We start from the raw sequence: 20,071 nt of genomic DNA, 5'->3' as shown, positions 1-20,071 counted from the left end.
TTAGTGAAATATAAATCCAAGCAACAATGAAATTCCATGTCAGGCAATCATCTTGACAAAGAGTAATAAGGTTGATAACTTCAAATATTGGCAAGGATGTTTGGAAAAGGAACTAATTTATGGCTAGTGGGAGCATAAATGGGTAAAACTACTTTTGAAAGCTATTTGACAATCCCTAATTAAGTTGAATATGTGTATACTCTAAGACCCAGCACTGAAGTTTTCTTGGTATCTGCTATGGAAGATTTTTCACATATATGCAGAGAGGCATGTACATTGCAGCACCATTTGTAATAGTGAAGAATAGAAGACAGCCTAATCTATCTTCTCTTTCTCTTTTACACACATACACACACACTTCAAATAATTTTCTGAAACATTACAAGTTACGATACTCATGGCACTTTACCCCTAAACCTATTTTTAAAAACAGAGTTCTGAAGCAGATAAACAAAAATGTTAACGTGTTTCATTTTGCTGATGGGAACATATAGACCTGCTATTTTCTGTACTTGTGAGATGTTAAAACTTGAAAGTAAAGATGAAAATTTTAAAAAGAAATACGATACTCGTTTCTCTCTTTTGCTTTCTTTTCCTCTTTATAAACTTCCTTTAATTCCCCACCTTAGGACTAAACATCTTTCCCATTTTGTGTCTTGTTTGATTTAAATCTATACATTTTTGACTGTTTTTCCTCTTATGTTTTGAAATATCTCCAAGGTATCTATATTGTTTTTAGAGTTTCTTTACACATCTCCTTGCTTCTAGTGATCTCTTTCAATATCACATTAAGCTTGTTTGGTTAAGTTGTCACTTATTGCCTTGCTTCTTTGTTATTAGCACGAGTTTGGATTAATGGTTGGAATTTAACTTCTGTATTTCATGATAGCAAGGCTTTGCAGGGCTTGTTTTTTTAATATTGCTCCATCTGCCTGTATTGGTATGTAAGATACTTACATGTAAGGATGGGATGTTTGTTTTATAATGAAGATTAGACATGCACTTCTAGCTGAGAATTTCCAAAGCATGTAGTAAACTATTCTTCAAAATAGAGTCTTAGGATGTTCTACCTGCCTACATATAGTATTTTTAGCTGTCAGAATGGCCTCTCGCCCCATATCAAACTCACTTTATGTGTACATACTTCAAATTCCCTATTTTCTTTGATCTACTTCTTTGGTAAACAGAAGACAGAACTTCCTTTGACTGATCTCTCAATGACATAGTGCAAATTTAGGTCAGATGCCGGCTGGCTGTGTGTGTTTCTGGCTATTCATAGAAAGGGAGGGTTTACCTTCCTTCCTCCTGGAGAATCCTGGGTCTTTTCATGGGTCTGAACCTGTTCGCAAAAGGCTATTTGAAATTGGAGCTACTGGGTAATGGGAAAAGATCTTTCTTTTTGTGATACTTGAACAATTTTTAAAAAACTGTATTGCTGAATCATTTCCAATGTATATTAATCTTACTGTGGTTGCTTTGAATTTACTGTCTCCTCTAGTATTCATGAGTGCTATAAAAACCTATATGACCAAGAGAACTAATACCCATCCTTGTTAAAGTTTTCCAGAAAGTAAAAGAGGAGGGAATATTTCCAAACATATTCTAAGAGGTCAGCATCACTTTAATACCAAAACCAGACAAAAACATTTTACAAAAAAGAATTTTAGACCAATATCCCTGATGAACATAAATGCAAAAAATCCTCAACAAAATATTAGCAAACCGAATTCAAAAATACATCAAAAGGCTCATCCATCACAACAATTTATTCCAGGGATGCAAGGATGGTACAATATTCATAAATCAATCAATGTGATATACCACATCAACAAAAAGAAGGTTAAAAACTACATGATCATTTCAGTAGATGCTGGAAAAGCATTTGACAAAATACAACATCCATTCACGATAAAAACTCTCAACAAAATTGGGATAGAGAGAACATACCTCAACATAACAAAGGCCATGCATGACAAACCCACATCTAACATCATACTCAGTGGCAAAAAGCTAAAAGCTTTTCTTCTAAGATCAGGAACAAGACAAGGATACTCACTCTCCCCACTTTTATTCAGCATAGTACTTGAGGTCCTAGCAACCGCAAACAGAAAAGAAATGAAAGGCATCCAAATTGGTAAGGAAGAAGTAAAACTGTCACTATTTGCAGATGGCATGATACTATATATAAAAAACTCCTAAAAACTGCACCAAAAAACTACTAGAACTAATAACTGGGTTCAGCAAAGTTGTAGGATACAAAATTAATACACAGAAATCTGGTACATTCCTATATACTAACAATGAACTAGCAGAAAGAGAAATCAGGAAAACAGTTACATTTACAATTGTATCAAAAAGAATAAAATACCTAGAAATAAATGTAACCAAGAATGTGAAAGGTCTGTTCTCTGAAAACTATAAGACATTCATGAAAGAAACTAAAGAAGACACAAATAAATGGAAATCTATCCTTTGCTCATAGATAAGAAGAATTAATATTGTCAAAATGGCCATCCTGACCAAAGCAATTTACAGATTATATGCAATCTCTATCAAAATACCAACAGCATTCTTTAAAGAACTAGAACAAATAGTTCTAAAACTCATATGGAATCACAAAAGACCCCAACAGCCAAAGCAATCCTGAGAAAGAAGAACAAAGTGGGGGTATTACATTTTCTGATTTCAAGCTCTACTTCAAAGCTATAGTAATCACAATGTGGTACTGGCACAAGAACACATCCATAGATCAATGGAACAGAGTAGAGAGCTCAGATATAAAGCATATATGGTCAATTAATATATGATAAAGGTGCCATGAATATACAATGTGGAAAACAGCCTCTTTGATAACTTGTGTTGGGAAAACTGGACAGCTACATGTAAGAGAATGAAACTGGATTACAGCCTAACTCCAAACACAAATGTAAACTTGAAATGGATCAAAGACTTGAATGTAAGACATGAAACCATTAAACTCTTAGAAGAAAACAGGCAAAAAAATCTCTTGAACATAAGTATGAGCAATTTTTTCCTGGACACATCTCCTTGGGCAAGGGAAACAAAATAAAAAATGAACAAGTGGACCACATCAAACTAAAAAGGCAGCCTATAGTATGGGAAAATATATTTGTAAATGATTTATTGAATAAGGGGTTAACATCCAAAATGTATAAAGAACTCATATGCATCAACACCAAAAAAAAAACAAATAACCTGATTAAAAATGAGCAGAGGATCTAAAAAGACATTTATCCAAAGAAGAAATATAGATGGACAACAGGTACATGAAAAGATGCTCTATATTGCTAATCATTAGGGAAATGCAAATCAAAACCACAGTGAAATACCATCTTACCCCAGTTACCCTATCCAATCGACAAGAAATAAAAAATGCTGGTGAGGATGTGGAGAAATCAGAACCCTGCTACACTATTGGTGGGAATATCCCTTGGTGCAGCCACTGTAGAAAACAGTATGGAGGGTCCTCAAAAAACTAAAAATAGAAATACCATTTAACCCAGTAATTCCACTTCTAGGAATTTATCCAAAGAAAACAAAATCCCTGATTTGGAAAGACACATGTACCCCTATGTTTATTGCAGCACTATTTACAATAGTCAAGATATGGAAGCAAACTAAATGTCCATCAATAGATGAATGGATAAAGAAGATGTGCATATACACAATGGAATATTATTCAGCCATTAAAAAGAAATTCTGCAATTTGCAACAATATAGGTGGATCCAGAGGGTACTGTGCTCAGTGAAATAAGCCAGGTGGCAAAAGACAAGTACCAAATGATTTCACTTATTTGTGGAATATAAAAACAAAGCAAAATAGAATCAACAAAACAGCAGTAGACTCATGGACACCAAAAAGTGACTATTGGTTACCATGGAGGAGGGGTTGTGGTGGGTTGTCGGGGAGGGTGAGGGAGATAAAGGGGCACAAAAATTCTCAATCATAATATAAATTGGTCACAGGGATAGTAGTAGTACAGCATGGAGAGTATAGCAGGTGATCTTCCTATGTCAACAAATAGTAATGCACTAGTGGGGGTGAGGATTTAATAATGTGGGTAACTGTTGAACCACTATATTGTATATTTGAGACCAATATAAGATTGTATATCAAGACACTTCAATAAAAAAGAAAAGTCCTACATGATCATTCATCAGCTGTTGGTCGTCATGAGCATCCACTTGGACAGCAGATGGGAGTGAATGCAAACAACACAGAACGCTTAGCTCCCCACTATGTCTATTTGCTGCTCTGGTCTTGGCCTGGCCCTGGGTTCTAATTTTGATCCAGACACTATCTCTGAATCAGCCTGTAAGATAGACTTGGGGCTTTGCACTAACCTAAAAGTCTGGCCTAGGTCTTCCAAAGTTCCCAGATAAACTAGGGGCAACAGGACCTCTAGAGAGTCCTGGGTAAGATGTGTTTAGTTTCCAATTTGGAAAATATTTTTTTCTTGTCATTTTAGACTTTCTCCCCAGGGCACTTCAGAATTCGCAGTTCAGGGCAGTTTTCACTAAGACATTGGTCTCATCACTTTTATTTATTTTTATTTTTTTTAGTTTGATATCGTTAATGTATAATTACTTGAACAACATTAAGGTTACTAGACTCCCCCTATTATCAAGTCCCCCCACACAACCCATTACAGTCACTGTCCATCAGCATAGTAAGATGCTATAGAATCATTACTTGTCTTCTCTGTATATACTGCCTTTCCCATGTCCCCCCGCCACTACATTGTGTGTGCTAATCGTGATGCCCCTTTTCCCCCCTTATCCCTTCCTTCCCACCCATCCTCCCCAGTCCCTTTCCCTTGGTAGCTGTTAGTCCATTCTTGGGTTCTGTGAGTTGGTCTCATCACTTCTGATAATTTTCACAAATCATTTAACATCACAAATACCACTAATTGCCACTTCCCTGGTATTGTTTTGTTCTGATGTCTTACATTTGGAAACTGGTAATTGAACTATAAGTTTCTTTAGAGTGAGGACTGGCTGTTTTTAAGTTGCATTCCTATTGTCCACCACCATGTCTGGAGTATAACTTCTCAATAAATGTCTATGTCTAGAAAATATGCCTGAATAAATGGTTCTAAAACATATCCCAGAGTCACTATACTTATCTTTTTATTTTTTCCTATCCTTTATTACCTTTCTGTTTACCTCTCTTAGGCCAAAAATTTCAGTGACCTCTCGCATCAAGTGGTCATACTGCTTTCCCTTAACTCTTCCTTTCTACTGCTTACCTGAATTTTGTCCACTTAAAAACAATAGTGCTTTGTTTTTTCTCTTGGGCGTTGTCCTTCATATCTTTGGTGATTTTAAACATTGTTCATATTTCTATCTGATTCTTCTATTATCTCAAGTTCTTTTTGGTAGGTGTGCCTGCTGACCCTCACTTATGGCTAATAGCTTCCACGTGGGTCTTGTGGCTTAGGCTTGTGAGCTCATCTTTAGTGGAGGTTTAATTGATGGGTGTTGCTTTGATTGAGGACACCTCTCTCCAGATAGCTTTTTTTCCTTCTACTTAGCACCCTAGGGGTATCCTTGGCCTAGAGGCAATTTTTAAGCCTGTTTTTCAGCTTGAAAGTTCCTGGACTATACAGTTATTGTGAATGTAAAACCCCAAGCCACGTGAGGGAAGATTTGGGGGATGCAGATGCCCAGTGGAGACACTTTTATTCCCCCACCACTAGCCAAGGCATTGCTTTTCCAGCTGCTTGTGGGAACGTTTGGCTTTTTTTCAAGCCCACCACTTCAAGAATCTTTCTTCAAGACCACTTTCAGAGTCTCTGTCCTTGAGGGTGTCTGTTCCTAGTTCTCAGTTCTCTGCCTTATCTTCTGTCTTTGAGCAACTGTTAAATCCCAAGCCCCTGGTCTACTGACTTCTTCTTGAAGTTTAAGACCATGTGCTTGGAGCTCTGGCTCTCAGTTTACTGTTCATTTCTGACCCCAGACTGTTTAATTTCTTACAAACTCATTTAAAAGGATATTTACTATATGTTTGTCACATTTTTTCCAGAATTTCTTGGGGATTATAATGGAAAGGTTTTTAGACTACCAAGGCAACTTCTGTTCTTGCTTCCATTTTGATAAAGAAGAGAAGTTTTTGGTTGGGAGCCAGAACACCTAATTCTTTGACTTCAATTTGCTGTTTTGGACAAAAGGCATATAACCTATCCAATGGCCTGGATTCCCTCTTTTAAATGGTGATAATAAGGCTTAACAACACAGGTCTGAAAGTTGTGTCTCCCCTGATAGGGATGTTATGAGATTCAAGTAGTAGAATATTTGAAAAAGCATTTTGAAAAAAACAAAAAACGAAAAGCACTCCATAATTATCAGATAGGTTTTGTTTCTCCTTCTAGATACATAAGGGTATCATTGCCTAGAACCTATTTTTACTAATATTATTGCTCATATACTCTTTCCCCCAGAGCCTTCCCCTTCCTTCTTCTACCATTAAATCTCCTACCCCATTTATCTTGCTTATGGCAAAGTAGAGTAGCTCTATATTTAGGCAGAGGATGAACTGCAACCTCTTGGCTGACTGCACCTGACCTGGTATGGTGCTGACTGCACCTGACCGGGTATGGTGATTCCTTTTGCTCTGTTACCCACCCCTCGGCTCCCAATACTGTATATCACTCAAGCTCCTGGTTAGAGGCCAGCTGTTAGCAATCCCTTTTCAATAGTGGAAATGCACAATGATTTTAATTAGGTCTTAATAGCAACGAATTTGTTTATATGGTTGTTCTGCTTTGGAGAACTAAAGCTGCCTGAATACAGTTCTCTGCAGTTCCTGTCTATGGCATGTCACTGAAGGAGACTATCAACTGGTACAGTTGTTTGGAACTTATAGGAAACCTTTAAATGCATACTAACAGGAAGACTGGAATTTACAATCATGAATTTTTACAATATGATCTCACATAACACACCCATTTTATATTACAAAAACTAAGTTTGAACAAGCATGTCATAAAAGGGACCACGGAATCAGTAAAGCCAGTCCTATAATGACAGGCCAAGCAGATTTAGATTTTGGGGTTTTCTTGGCTTTTTATTTGAGGCCAAGTTCTCAAACAGAGCATTGACTTTGCTCCAGGTCAAATGAGTCATAATTTGGGTTGGGTTAGTCCTTGTTTAAATCCTCTTAGGTAAGGTTTAATTTGTTGAACCAAACCCTGGAACCAGTTCTTTTCACAGAAGAACATATAATTATATAACCTTTATCACAAGACACAGGAGTTTTTCAGATATAGTGGGGATTCAAAGGGAATATGAAGCTAAAGTGGAAAGTGTTTGCAGAGATACCAGTAGAAGAAATAGAAATAGAAGGCATTTGTGAAAGCCTGGTCTCAGTTATTTACATAGTTCATTGTACAAATTAATACATTTGATTCTTCTATAAGAAAACATGTTTGTGAGTACTGAATCTTTATTTTCACAGAAAGGGTGATACAACTATAAGTGAGTTAACTATGATTATAAATCTTAACAGAATTTTCCAAGGCATACCATTATTTTATATGCAAAAATTAGGTGACTGCCCTATTTCTACTTACCTGTAGTAATTACAGTGCACAGAAAACAAACTTCCAACAAATTCAGGTCCACTTAAAAGCTAGTCCATCCCTTCATAAAACATTTACAGACTTCCTAACCAATAGATGGGTTTGAAGATCAGTTTGTGTCATGTGCTCTGCCTGCCATCCATTTTAGCTATCAGTGAGTCACAAAATACCGACAAGCCATAGTCTAAAAGAGACTGCGGAAGAGCAGAGGGCCTGAACTGTCAGGAACCAGAATACCCTTGGGCCAATCAGGGGTTGTTAGATGGATTGTATAATCAAGTGATAACAGGCATGGTGATTCAAATCAGCAGCAAATCCAGAAATCTCGAACTAGAAAGCATGCTAGTTTTAGGAGAAACCTCCAGGGCAGCACTGCAAGCTTTACTGTTGTTAGGGAGCTGCTGATGTACTTTTTTGGAAGCTGCAGTGCACATGGACCAGTTCAGTTTGGGCAACTTAATGCTGATCGCTGTGTGTGCTGCCACTCAGGGGATGAAGGGGGAGTAAGACCTGTTCTTTACCCTCCGTAGGTTCTCCGTCTCGGAAGGACGCTATTGCACAAGTATCCATGCTGACGATGTGCAGGGGGCACTTGGTGGGCATGGGCCTGACCTCAGGCCTGCCTAGGGCTTTGTTTACTTATATTATCTTGAATTCTCTTATCAGTTCCCTAAGGTGGATATTATTATCTCCAGTTTACAGATGGGGAGGCAGTATTTTTCCCCCTGCATGTTATCATGCTGCCTCTCAGCACAATGTGTTAAATCCCTTGCCAAGGATTTAGACTGGAGTCTGACAGGTGAAGGTCCAGTTGTGGCTCTGCTGTAGACCTGAAGTGTTGAGGAAATTTCTTCATTTATTTGAGCCACAGTGTTTTATTTATGAAACAGAGATGCTAATATCAGCCTCAGCTCTCAGCAAGGCCTTACTCGACCACTCTAAGGACTCTCTTCCCCATCTCCCTGGTTTTGCTCCCATTACCCTGTTCTAGTTTTGTCATTGCCTCTATCACCATCTGAAATGATCTCAGATGCCACTGGTGCACGTGACTATTGTCGGGCTTCCCCCACCCCCCCACTTGAATGTAAGTTTCATAAGGACAAGGACTGAGCCTGTCACAGTCCCCCTTCTGTCACCAGAATGTGTTTCCTGGCATATAATGGGCATCCAGTAAGCGAATGGGCAGCTGTCTAGGCAACAGTTAATAGGGATAGAAAGGAGACAATTACTGTACTTATATTTAACATCCTTGTGATACATTCCACTATGTTCCCTTAGAAAGAAAATAAATCATTGAAAGCTTTGAACTATGCTATTAAGGTAGGTAGAAAGGTTTGATTTTTTTTAACCATACCAAAGGTTTGTAATTATATTGAATTTCATCATCCAGTGCATGGTGGTCCATCATTGACCTGATCTGGGCTTCACTAAAAGGAGTAGAACAGCACATACGACATACAGACACAGAAAATGGAATGTATTATACAAGTGGCTTTGGGAGATGCTGAGAGAAATGAATACTCCAGAACTCCTGAGTTGGTGTTCGGCCTTCACTGTCTCCCATGAGCATTAGCCTTGGAGTGAGTGGCATGTCTTACTAGGTCTACAGTAGGCATCTCATGCCACCCCCTGACTCACTGTTTATCTTTGCCGTTGTTTCAGGATTCCGAGAAGCGAACCCCGCTTCACGTGGCTGCGTTCCTGGGAGATGCAGAGATCATTGAACTCCTGATTCTGTCAGGTAAATACCAGCTGGATGTAATGTCAACTACAGATAAAAATTGAAATGATCAGCTCACTAGATTGCCTACCACAGTGAACCCGAATAAAATTAATGTTTGTGCTCATGAAAGTTTATATGTTCAGTGATCTTACCAGTAGATAAAAGACAATGCTAGAAGTTATTCTTATTGAAAAATGACTTCTCCGTTAAAACTTTTCTCTTGCTTTGAAGGTAGTATTCCTGATTGTTTAACCAGGCTCAGTACTGTAGATGAATTCTCTTTTAATTTTTTTCATTGGAAAAGAAAAACCCAAACAAGAAAACTGGCTTTTTGAAGTCTACAAATGTGTGTCTGTATTTACATATATTTAAATTGTGCTGCAAAACAATACTACATTTTGTTTATGTACACATGACTATGACTGTAATAAAAGCATACAAAACATGGAAGGGAAGGAAACATCAATTTCTAGATGGTGGTTACCTCTATTATTTTCTAGATAGAGGAGGCAGGTTGAGTGACAGATGTTTTCATGGAAGGGTATAAAAGAGAGTAAAACTCTATAAAATATTTTATTTTTTAAAAATTGGGAGCAAAAGGGCAAACACATGTTAAATCTGGCCTTTGTGTACACTGGTCTTTGTGATATTATTCTCTTTACTTTTCAATGGATTTAAAAATGCCAGTGCTTTCATTTTTGGAAACATGTATGCTGGGTACATCTCACCAAACAAGTTTCAAAAACCTGTATGTGCTTTCTCCCTTGGTGTCTGCTAGGCAAATCCCCAGAATGAATCGGAGCGCGTGTGTGTGTGTTGGCACGGATTGTATGCAGACCAGCTGGATTTCTTCCTCCTCCTCTGTATTTGGGGAGATTAAAGTTAGTTGGAAATGCCTCTGCCCACAAACTCTGCCAAAGGCCTATAGTAAGGCTTTGCAGTAGTAAAGGGAAACTAGAATTCCAAAGAAAGCTATGCAAAGACAGGGGCTGGTACATTCTGCCTTACACACGTGTGCGCTGAGCCCCTGGCAGTTGGGACGAGCTTAGGTTATGTTTCGTGTGGCGTTCCTTATGCTCTCCAGAACAGGCCTTCCTTCTGATGATTCGAAAGACATTCCAGGGCTGTGTTCCAAACAAACATGTATTGTTTGGTGCTGGCACAGACTGCAGCTGTGAGCCAGGGCACACCTGGGTGGTGGCCCCAGGAGTAAAAATTTGACCCATGGAAAATTGTAGGCAGAAACACTGGGGGTGCAAAATAAAGAATTTTGTGGTATGGCACCTGATGGTCCCAACAGCTATACCCACCATCCAAATGTTGTATTAACTGACTGCTCAGAATCTCAGAGAAATGTTTGGTTCATGAATATGCAAATTCAAAACTTTGTCTTAGACGCCCCCCATGCTTGGACATTTGTTTGTTTTCCACATATTAAAGCAAAGATTTTAATTCTGCAGTGTGAAGTTCACCCACCTGTTTTCCTCAGGCATCTGGGGACTGATGATTACTTAAGAAAGTCAGTCTTGGTTTCACATCACCTTCGTGTGGGTGTGGAGCCTTTCTTACTTGGGGGCCATTCAGTAGAGCCTGGAGAAACTGTTCCATAGATCTTGATCTGTACACCAGTTTGGTTTTGCAATTACTGAGCTGTTAACCTCTCTCGTATAATTTTGGATGGCACATGCTGTGGAATTTCTCTTCCTCCCCTATAAAATTAGGAAGACAGGGCATGGGAGAGCACTGGGAAACTTCTCCAGAAATTTTACTGAACTGTGGAAGCTTAGACAAACTCTTGGAAACTCTTGGAATTCACATGGCTCTAATTTCATCAAAAGGTCCTTTATCCAATTTGTGTATTATATTCCTAAAGAAATATCGCAAGAGCATGATGATTTAATCTCTGAGTTTACATCTGGCAGCTGACCCTTTAGAGAATCCAACCAAACTGTTTTCCAGTTTAATAATGAATGAGGTGCTGCTAATGATCCCCATGTTGGGCAAATAATTTGGCCTTGCCAGAATAGTCCATTGCAGCTGTGTTCTCCTTTGCTGTATTAACTTTCAGAGCATAGTGTAACCTGAGCCTGCTAAATTCCTACTGCCATTATCTCTTGTTAGTCAGGGAGATGGAACCTTGCATGCTACTGAGCAGACAGGGAAGAATTCAGGCCTTGCAAATTTCCCCTTATAGCCAACCACCAGTCCAAATTCTGGCTTTATTTTCACTCCACCACCACATCTCTAGCTTCTGTTTGGGAACTAGCTTAGGCAGGATTAAGGCAGAGAGAAGGTCAGGGGCTTGCAAAATCAGTTGCCCGGAGATATATGAATGAGATCAATGTGAACCAATCAGTGCATAAGAGTTAAGAGACTATGTTTGGAGTATAGGAAGCAGAGCACACAGAGAAATGACCTACAGTGACAAAACCCTGTAGAAAAACTCTGGGGATGCACAAAGGTTAGTCTCGGGATGCAGGAAGAAAACTGGAAGTACCTACCCTCTACCATGGGACTGCTTGTGAGGTGTAACTACTAGTTAAAAACAATAAAATCATTAGACTATGTGCCACCAACAAGTGGTATTCCTGTAAAATTATTTCTTGTCAGTTTTCAAACTGTGATTACTACTCCCAGTGAAAATTGATTCTAGAGCTGGTGGCAGGTCATTCTTTCGACTCTATCATGCATAACAAATATTCATCCTTTGAGGTTGGTTTTGATTTTTTGGGGGGGGGTCTGGAGAAACAGATGAATAAATCAGGCAATGTTGATTTTGGCCCCAGTTTGGTGCGATGATAGTCATGAACCGTTTTCTGGTGGGTGGGTAAACTGGCTCTAAAGACAAGTCCAATTGAAAAACGTTTTGAGAAATTGCCACATGCACTGAATCGTCATACATTCTTTCAAGGCCATTGCTTTGAAGGACAGGGCTCCTGGGCTGTAATAAGATTTTGTCTGTTTCTTAAAAAAAAAAAATCGTTAGCAAGCAGTCTCATTAATTATAATCATATTTCATATGATCTTCCTTTAGTATTTCTATAATTAAAAGCCAAACTTTGGAAAAATCAACCTTAAGAGTCAATTATTCTCTCTGGCTTGTAGGATTTTTTCAACCACTTAGTCTACCAAAATTTTCCTTCATTCTGCTTCTTCCTAGATGGCAAGGCTAAAGGAACAGAAACATTGCCTCTGGAAAAAATCCTTGGGTACTTTAAAAATACTTTACTCTTGATCTCTGTGAAAATCAAGTGGTAATAAGGATAAGATGAAAAATGTATTTAATTTGTCATTGGGGTTCATGCCTGTCGACTTTCAGTTGGGTCTTTGTTTCTGAAGAGTCAGTATAGCCACACATTTTTTTTTTTTAATGTTGAAGCTTTAAAATGTCCTTGGGTGAAAAGCATTTGCCTTTAAATCATTAGACATGCAGACTCTGTGTCCTTCAGTGCACAAAGGCGCTTGACGCTTCCTTGAGAAAAATCAGTGATAAACATTCAACTCAAAACCATCTGACGTCCCCTTCTGACATGTAAACAAGACCCTTGGATGTGTTTGGAGGAAGAGGATGAGGAAGCCAATGGCAGGGTGACATTGATGAACTGCTGCGTGGTCCCTGCTCAGATAACTCTGCTTCTGTCCTAGTCATCCTGGGGGGACGCTGTTTTCCTGGCAGCCGCCTGTTCAGACCTCCAGAGGAGGATGAGTTGGGGGGATAGAGAACTTAAACAGTGACTGTAAGAAGCCACTTCCTAGATTTCTAATTACCTTGCAATTCCTTAAGTGACCCGAAGCTGCATGGAAACAACACGTTGTTTGTCACACGCTGGGTGGGTGTTGCTTGATGATGCCCAGCAAGCTCACAGTCGTTTTTCTTCTTGAAAAAATTTTAATATTAAAAGTCATATTTACATCTATGTAAAACTGGAAGTTTTAAAATATATAAATAATAGTAATAGCAATACAGTATCCATGTATAAATATAAATCATAAGCCAAAACAATAATAGAAAAATAGGGGAAATAGGCAAAGAATAGGAACCAGCAGATCTCGGAGAACGAATTGCAAATGGCCAGTAAACAAAGGTATTAGGACCGATGTCCATTCTCAGTATTAAACAGGAAAACACAAAATGTGAGACCATTTTCTTCCGGTCAAATTCACAGTATTTAAATGACTGATAATATGAAGTATTGATGAGGATGTGGAGAAGCATAGCAGTCTTCTACACTGTGAGTATATAATTTGGCAGTGCTTGGAGGGTTGAGACTATCTACTAAAACCCAAAGTGTACATGACTAATGATAACAGAAAGTCCACTTCTAATTATCTATCCTAGACAAATCCTTGTGCATTTGCATAAGGAGTCATTTTATAGATGTTTAGAGAAATATGGGAAACAACTGAAATACCAATGGACAGGATGTATAAAAAATATGGTGTATTTATATGTTGGAATGCATGTGGCAATTAGTAATAATGGGTTCATACACTAAGTATCAACATAGATATGAAAAATATGTTGAGTGAGATAAGGAAATTCAGATTGTTACAATATGGGGCATTATCTGTAAAAGCATACTTATGGTAATTGCTATTGACTTTTAAAAATTGTGTAATATTTAAAATACACTAAATGAATATTATACTGACCACTCAGCTTAATTCTCTTGAAAATTTTCTAAGAGTCCACGTATTTGCATATGAAGGTGTAAAAGAAACTGGAAGGTGACCATCAGACCCAAAGCAGTGGTTTTCTTCAGGGAGTTGGGGGGAGAGTCCAGCACTGGGGATACTCCAGGGGACTTTGCCTAAATCTGTAATGATCCTTGTTTTTAAGGAAGGAATGCACTCAAGTATTACTCATTTGATCAAATCCTAAAGCAAAATAAATCTGCTGTCATTCATTGTGACAGGTTAGTTTTCATAGCTCCAGTTCAATCTAGCTCAGTTGAGGAGACATTGCTGAATCTCTCTTTTAACCAGAAAGCATCCTTCTATTAGCAGCTATGAATTTAGGTCTGCCCTGGGCTTAGAACTGCACCAGTGACAGATGCTCACAGTCTCTATGCCTCAGTCCTTGACTTTGCTCCAGTAATAGTTAGCGAACAATTACCTAGTACTTACTGTGGGCCAGGACGTGATCTCAGGGCTTGTGTATCCTTCTAGACTGTTCAATGTTTTTACAAAAATGGACTCATACTGTATGCCATGTTTTAGTACTTGCCTTTCCCACCTAACAATAGTTTGTGAAAATCTCTCCACATTATTAAGCATTCTTATAAAGCATCACACCCACATCATTTGGCTTTACAGTAATTTATGTATCAAACTCTTTGTCTATCACCAAAGTCGTTTCCAATATTTTATGTTTACGACTAAACTTTCATAAAACATCCTTGAAAGTCAGTTTTTTTTTTATAACTGGAAGTTGGTACCTCTTTATCCCCTTATCTTTTTTGCCCATTTCTCCACCTACTTCCTCTATAGCAATTACCAGTTTGTTTTCTCTATTTATGAGTCTATTTCTTGTTTTATTTTTTTAGATTCCATATGTAAGTGAAATCATACAGTATTTATCTTTGTGTGGGACTTATTTCACTTAGCATAATACCTTCTCGGCCCATCCATGTTGTCACAAATGGCAAGATTTCATTCTTTTTTATGGCTGAGTAATATTCTTTATCCATTCATCCTCAATAGACATTTAGGCTGCTTCCATATCTTGGCTATTGTAAACTATGCAGCAATAAACATAAACCTATTAAAATTATTGCTATTCACTAAACTATGTTTTCTACCTTTATCTTGCATCTACCTACCACTTCAGCATTTTATTAAAAATAAAAATAATAATAATAGGAGAAATGTGGGATCAACATATAAATCAAGTACAAAAATCAAACGAATATTCATATTTGACCTGATTGTTTATAGGTCATATTGCATGATCAAAACCGAAAGTTTCTGTGATGAATGCCCTTGTACTGTTCACCATGTAAGAATTTATTCACTATGTAAGAATTAGTTCACCATGTAAGAACTTGTTCGTTATGCTTCAGAAGATTGGAGACTGACGAGAATTAGGCTTGAGATGGATTAATGATTGTACATTGAGCGTTGACCCCCCTATACTGAATTTTATTGTTGTTAACAACCATTTGATCAATAAATATGAGAGATGCCCTCTCAAAAAAAAAAAAAAGTGCTGAATTAAGTGGGGAAGACAGTGAAGCACAGAGAAGAAAAGTAGAGACTCTGTGGCATCTTACTACACTGATGGGCAGCGACTGCAGTGGGGTGGAGGGGGCTCAATAATATGAGTGAATGCAGTAACCACAATGTTGCTTATGTGAAATCTTCATAAGATTGTACATCAATGATATCTTAATAAAAAAATTAAAAAAAAAAACAAAAAAAAATTATTGTTATTGTTCAGGTAAATACCCAGGAATGGAATTATTGGGTCATATGGTATTTCCACTTTTATTTTTTTGAGGAACATCTGTATTGTTTTTCACAGTGGCTGCACCAATTTACATTTCAATCAAAATCAATTTTGATTACATTTCAATCAAAATTTACTCTTTCAAAGACTATGAATAATAAAATATATATTTCTGTTCCATATTATTGTAACTGGTGAAAGGAGAAAGGTGGGAAAGAAGGCATGAAATCAAGGGTTCCCTTTTCACTATATCCTTGTCAACACTTTTATTTCTTGTATTTTTGATACTAACTATTCTGACTGGTATGTAGTGATATCTCATTTTGGTTTTGATTTGTATTTCCCTGATGACTAGTAATGTGGAAAATCTTTTCATATGTCTGTTGGCCATCTGTATGTCTTACTTGGAAAAATGTCTCTTCAGTTCCTCTGCCCATTTTTAATCGGATTTTTTTTATATTGAGTTATATGAGTTCTTTATATATTTTGGATATTAACCCCTTATCAGATCTTTTGCAAACATCTTCTCCCATTTGGTAGGTTGCCTTTTCCTTTTGTTGATGGTTTCCTTTGCTTTTTAGTTTGACATAGTCCCACTTGCTTATTTTTGCTTTTGTTTCCCTTGCCTGGGGAGACATATCCAGAAAAAAAAAAAAAAGTCCTAAAGGTTAGCCTTAACATTCACCCATAGTTATTTTCTTTAGAAACATGTGGTAGAACATTGTAATGCACACACACACAAAGACAGAAATAGGTTGTCTGCATAAGGGAGACAGGGGAAGAGGGGAGGGAGAAGAAACAGAGGATGATGGAAGGTAAGATTTGGACATGCAATGGCAAAAGTACATGGACTCAGGCCTGGGAATGTACTGCAGACATGCCATGTGCCTCCATCAGTATCATGGTGTTTGGCTGGTGAAGGAGCTACTGGGATAAGATGCTTATATTCAAAATGTGTGATAAAATTCCATTTATAGAGATAGCAGTGGATTCCCTAAGATTCTAGAGCTCCCCACCTTTGGTAGGCATCGGCTTCCATGGTCCTCCCTTCCTGCGTGCGCTTACCTTGTTTCTGCTCTACAGCTGGGAGTCTACCTTTGGGATTAGCTGTAGTGATTTGTGGAGAGAGGAGAGCATGAGCCAAAAAGTAACACCGACACTAGCAAGGAGAACATGGTTAACTTGAAAATTTCTTTTCAAATTGGACTGTACAGCTGAGGTTATCTACAAATCCAACAGCAGATACTGCTCCTATTCTCTTACACCTGGGGTGAGGCTTAAGAAAACACTCACAGAGACTATGACTGGGCTACTTTATATGGAACAATTTTTTCTATCAAGGAGAATGGCACTAACCAATAAAAAAATCATGTAAGAAAAAGCAACTCAATCCCCTCCCCCTTTTTATGAAGAAACTTAAAACTTCAAATGCTCCAGCTTTCTTAAAAATATTTTCGTTGTAAATATTTCAAACATACAGAAAAGTGTGGAGAATAATATTGGTCATGTACACCAAACTTTAAGAACTCTTAACTTTTCCTCATACTGGCATTTTATCTTTTTTTTTAAGGAAATAAAACATTGAAGACACAGTTGCACCCCATTTTATACTTACTTTATCTTTTTCCCCTCCCTCTGTGGAGGCAGCTTCTACCCAGAATTGGTATGTTTTCTTTAGCCATTTGTTGCTTTTATTTAATGTCTGTGTATCCATAAACACAGAATTGTTTTTGTAAATTTAAAAAGTTTATATAACTGGTATTACATCATTGGTATTATTCTGCAACTTCATTTGTTCATTCAGTGCTACGTTTTGGAAGTGCATCTGTTTATAGATATGTAACTTCAAATTTGCTCATTTCCATGACAGTGTGGCATTCCACTGTGCAAACATACAACAATATAAATGAGCCGTTTTCCTCTTGATCAACGTTTAGGATTCTAATTTCTTGCTGTTACAAACATGCTGCAGTGTGAGATTTCTCTGTGATATGTGATTGGGATGGAATTGCTGGGGGGTAGGGTGCACACATTGTCAATTTTACTAGGTTGCCCCAAATTGCTTCCCAAGGAAAGGGTGTACCTGTTCACCCTTTGTATGTAAGTCTTCCTGTTGCTCCATCCCTTTTTAACTCTTGGCATTGTCACACTTTATAATTTTCACCAATTTGATGGGTGTGAAATGGAATGTTAATGTTTCTTTCATTTGCCTCTTTCTGGTGAATTTTGAGGAGAGGTATCCTTTCACATCTGTCTTGCCAGTTGGAGTTCTTCTTGAATTAGCTTTTTGGTTTATACACAGGGCATGCAAAATTTACTCTTTCAAAGACTATGAATAATAAAATATATTTTTCTGTTCCATATTATTGTAAGTGGTGAAAGGAAAAGGTGGAAAAGAAGGCATGAAATCAAGGGGAAATATATACATATATAAAAAATATGAAAATGGAGAAAGAAGGAGAGGAGTGATTTTAAGATACAGAGCAGGATGGGGGAGTGGAAGGGAAATTCAGTCAATGTCTAATTGAACGCTACATGAATGTTGGCTAGTTATGAAGTGAGACACAGTCAGTGCTCAAGAACTTAGACTTTGAAGTTAGACTGGCTGGGTTCAGATCTAGCATTTCCTAGCTGAATACCTACAGTGCATTACTTCTCATGACCTTAGTTCCTTCATCTGTAAAATTGACATAATAATAGTATCTCCCTATTAAATGGACTAATATACATACATTAGTGTACAGAGTAAGTGCTCAGGTTGTGTTAGCAATTTTAACAACATTCTAAGCAATTGCACAGCCATAATAATAGAATCATAGCTCTTTAGAACTGAAAGGAACTCTCAAACAAATGAGTAGCCAAGCCTGGGCTCTACCACTTAGTATGCACATCAGCACTGCCAGGATGGTAACCACAAACCAGCTGTACCTATTGAGTATTCGAAGTGTGCCCAGTTTCAATGGAGATATGCTGAAAATATAAAGTACACATTGGACTTAAAACTTCAGCATAAATAAAAAGAATGTAAATGATCTCATTAATAATTTTTAAAACATTTACATGATAATTTGAGTATATTGAATTAAAGAAAACATATTACTAAAACTAATTTTACTTATTTTTTTGTACCATTTTTAAGGTGGCTACTAGGAAACTTAAAATTATGCATTTGGCTCAAATTGTATTTCCACTGAGCAGCACTGATGTTGGGGCTCTAGTCTGAAGTGATCGGGTCCCCAAAGCCAGTATCACATGTGATACATATAGCATCCCTTCCTACAAATATACCAAGAGAAGGAGTGACTGAAGTGATGAAAGGAACAGCATGCAGATGCCAGGTGCAAATTCAGCTGTAGACACAAAGTGGTGTTCTCCGTCTCAGACGACTGGTTTGACTTGATGACATGGACTTACTTAAAAATGAACAGGGCAGTCAGAAGGGGTACCTGGAAGCAGCCATCCTTACCATTAGGAGTGAGACTTGACTCTAGCCCTCCAGGACTGTGTGATGTCTGGGTGACGGTTGTGACGTGAGTACCAAAGAAACAGCCTAGGAACAAATAACAAATATGCTTTTGACTCACTAGAGAGAATTTAAAGTTTGTCTTCTGATATGCACTTATAAAGATATTGTGGTAAAATATGCATACTAATAACAAAGAGTGGGTAATTTTAAAAGGACTGAACTGCTTCCAGAATGTTGGGAAAGGAAATACTAGGATCTGAAGGGTGAAATGCTTTTTGTGTCTAAACCAGAAAGGTAGGCTTTGTAATGATCATTTGGTGCTCTCTGGAACTAAGACTTAGGAGAAGAAATCTAAAATTTATTTGTGGCATTGGCAATTTTGTTTTAAAATTCAGTTTTTTCTGTTCTTGATTACATCTGGGTTTCCTCTTCTCCAGCATTCTCTAGCACTTAAGTCTCTCAATCTTAAAAAGATATTTCTTTGTGCAAACTCTGAGTGATGGTTCTTTGTGTTTGTAAATCTGTATCTTTGACTCCCCCTTCCTTTCCTATACTTCTCACTTTCTAGAAAATCTGAGTTGAAGATTTGGAGATGAATGAGACATAAGAGGGGATTTGAAAATGAGAACTACTATTATTTTTTTAGTGCTTTGCAGTTTACAAAAGCATCTTCAAATTCAAATGATTCTTCCAACCACCGGGTGAAGTGAGCAGAAAAGTATTTATTCTGTTGTCATCTTAGCCTCACTTTAGAACTTAGTGGTCACTGGGTCAGTAAGTGCTGAAACAGAACTCAGATCTGTCTCTTTTGATCGTGAACCTCACTGGCCTTC

General features: G+C 37.7%; 1 protein-coding gene across 8 annotated transcripts in view; it reads left to right on the top strand.

Moving 5' to 3' along the window:
* The window catches only part of ANKRD44 (ankyrin repeat domain 44), a 313,326-nt gene that overhangs the window by 168,529 nt on the left and 124,726 nt on the right, over positions 1-20,071 (top strand). For all 8 annotated transcript variants that reach the window (XM_073218499.1, XM_073218497.1, XM_073218502.1 and 5 more), the window contains one exon: positions 9,264-9,342. In XM_073218499.1, the coding sequence (XP_073074600.1) occupies positions 9,264-9,342 (79 nt within the window). The remainder of the gene's footprint in view (positions 1-9,263; positions 9,343-20,071) is intronic.

Source organism: Manis javanica, chromosome 12, assembly GCF_040802235.1.
Source record: "Manis javanica isolate MJ-LG chromosome 12, MJ_LKY, whole genome shotgun sequence".
NCBI lineage: Eukaryota > Metazoa > Chordata > Mammalia > Pholidota > Manidae > Manis > Manis javanica.
This window is presented reverse-complemented; position numbering and strand designations above follow the sequence as displayed.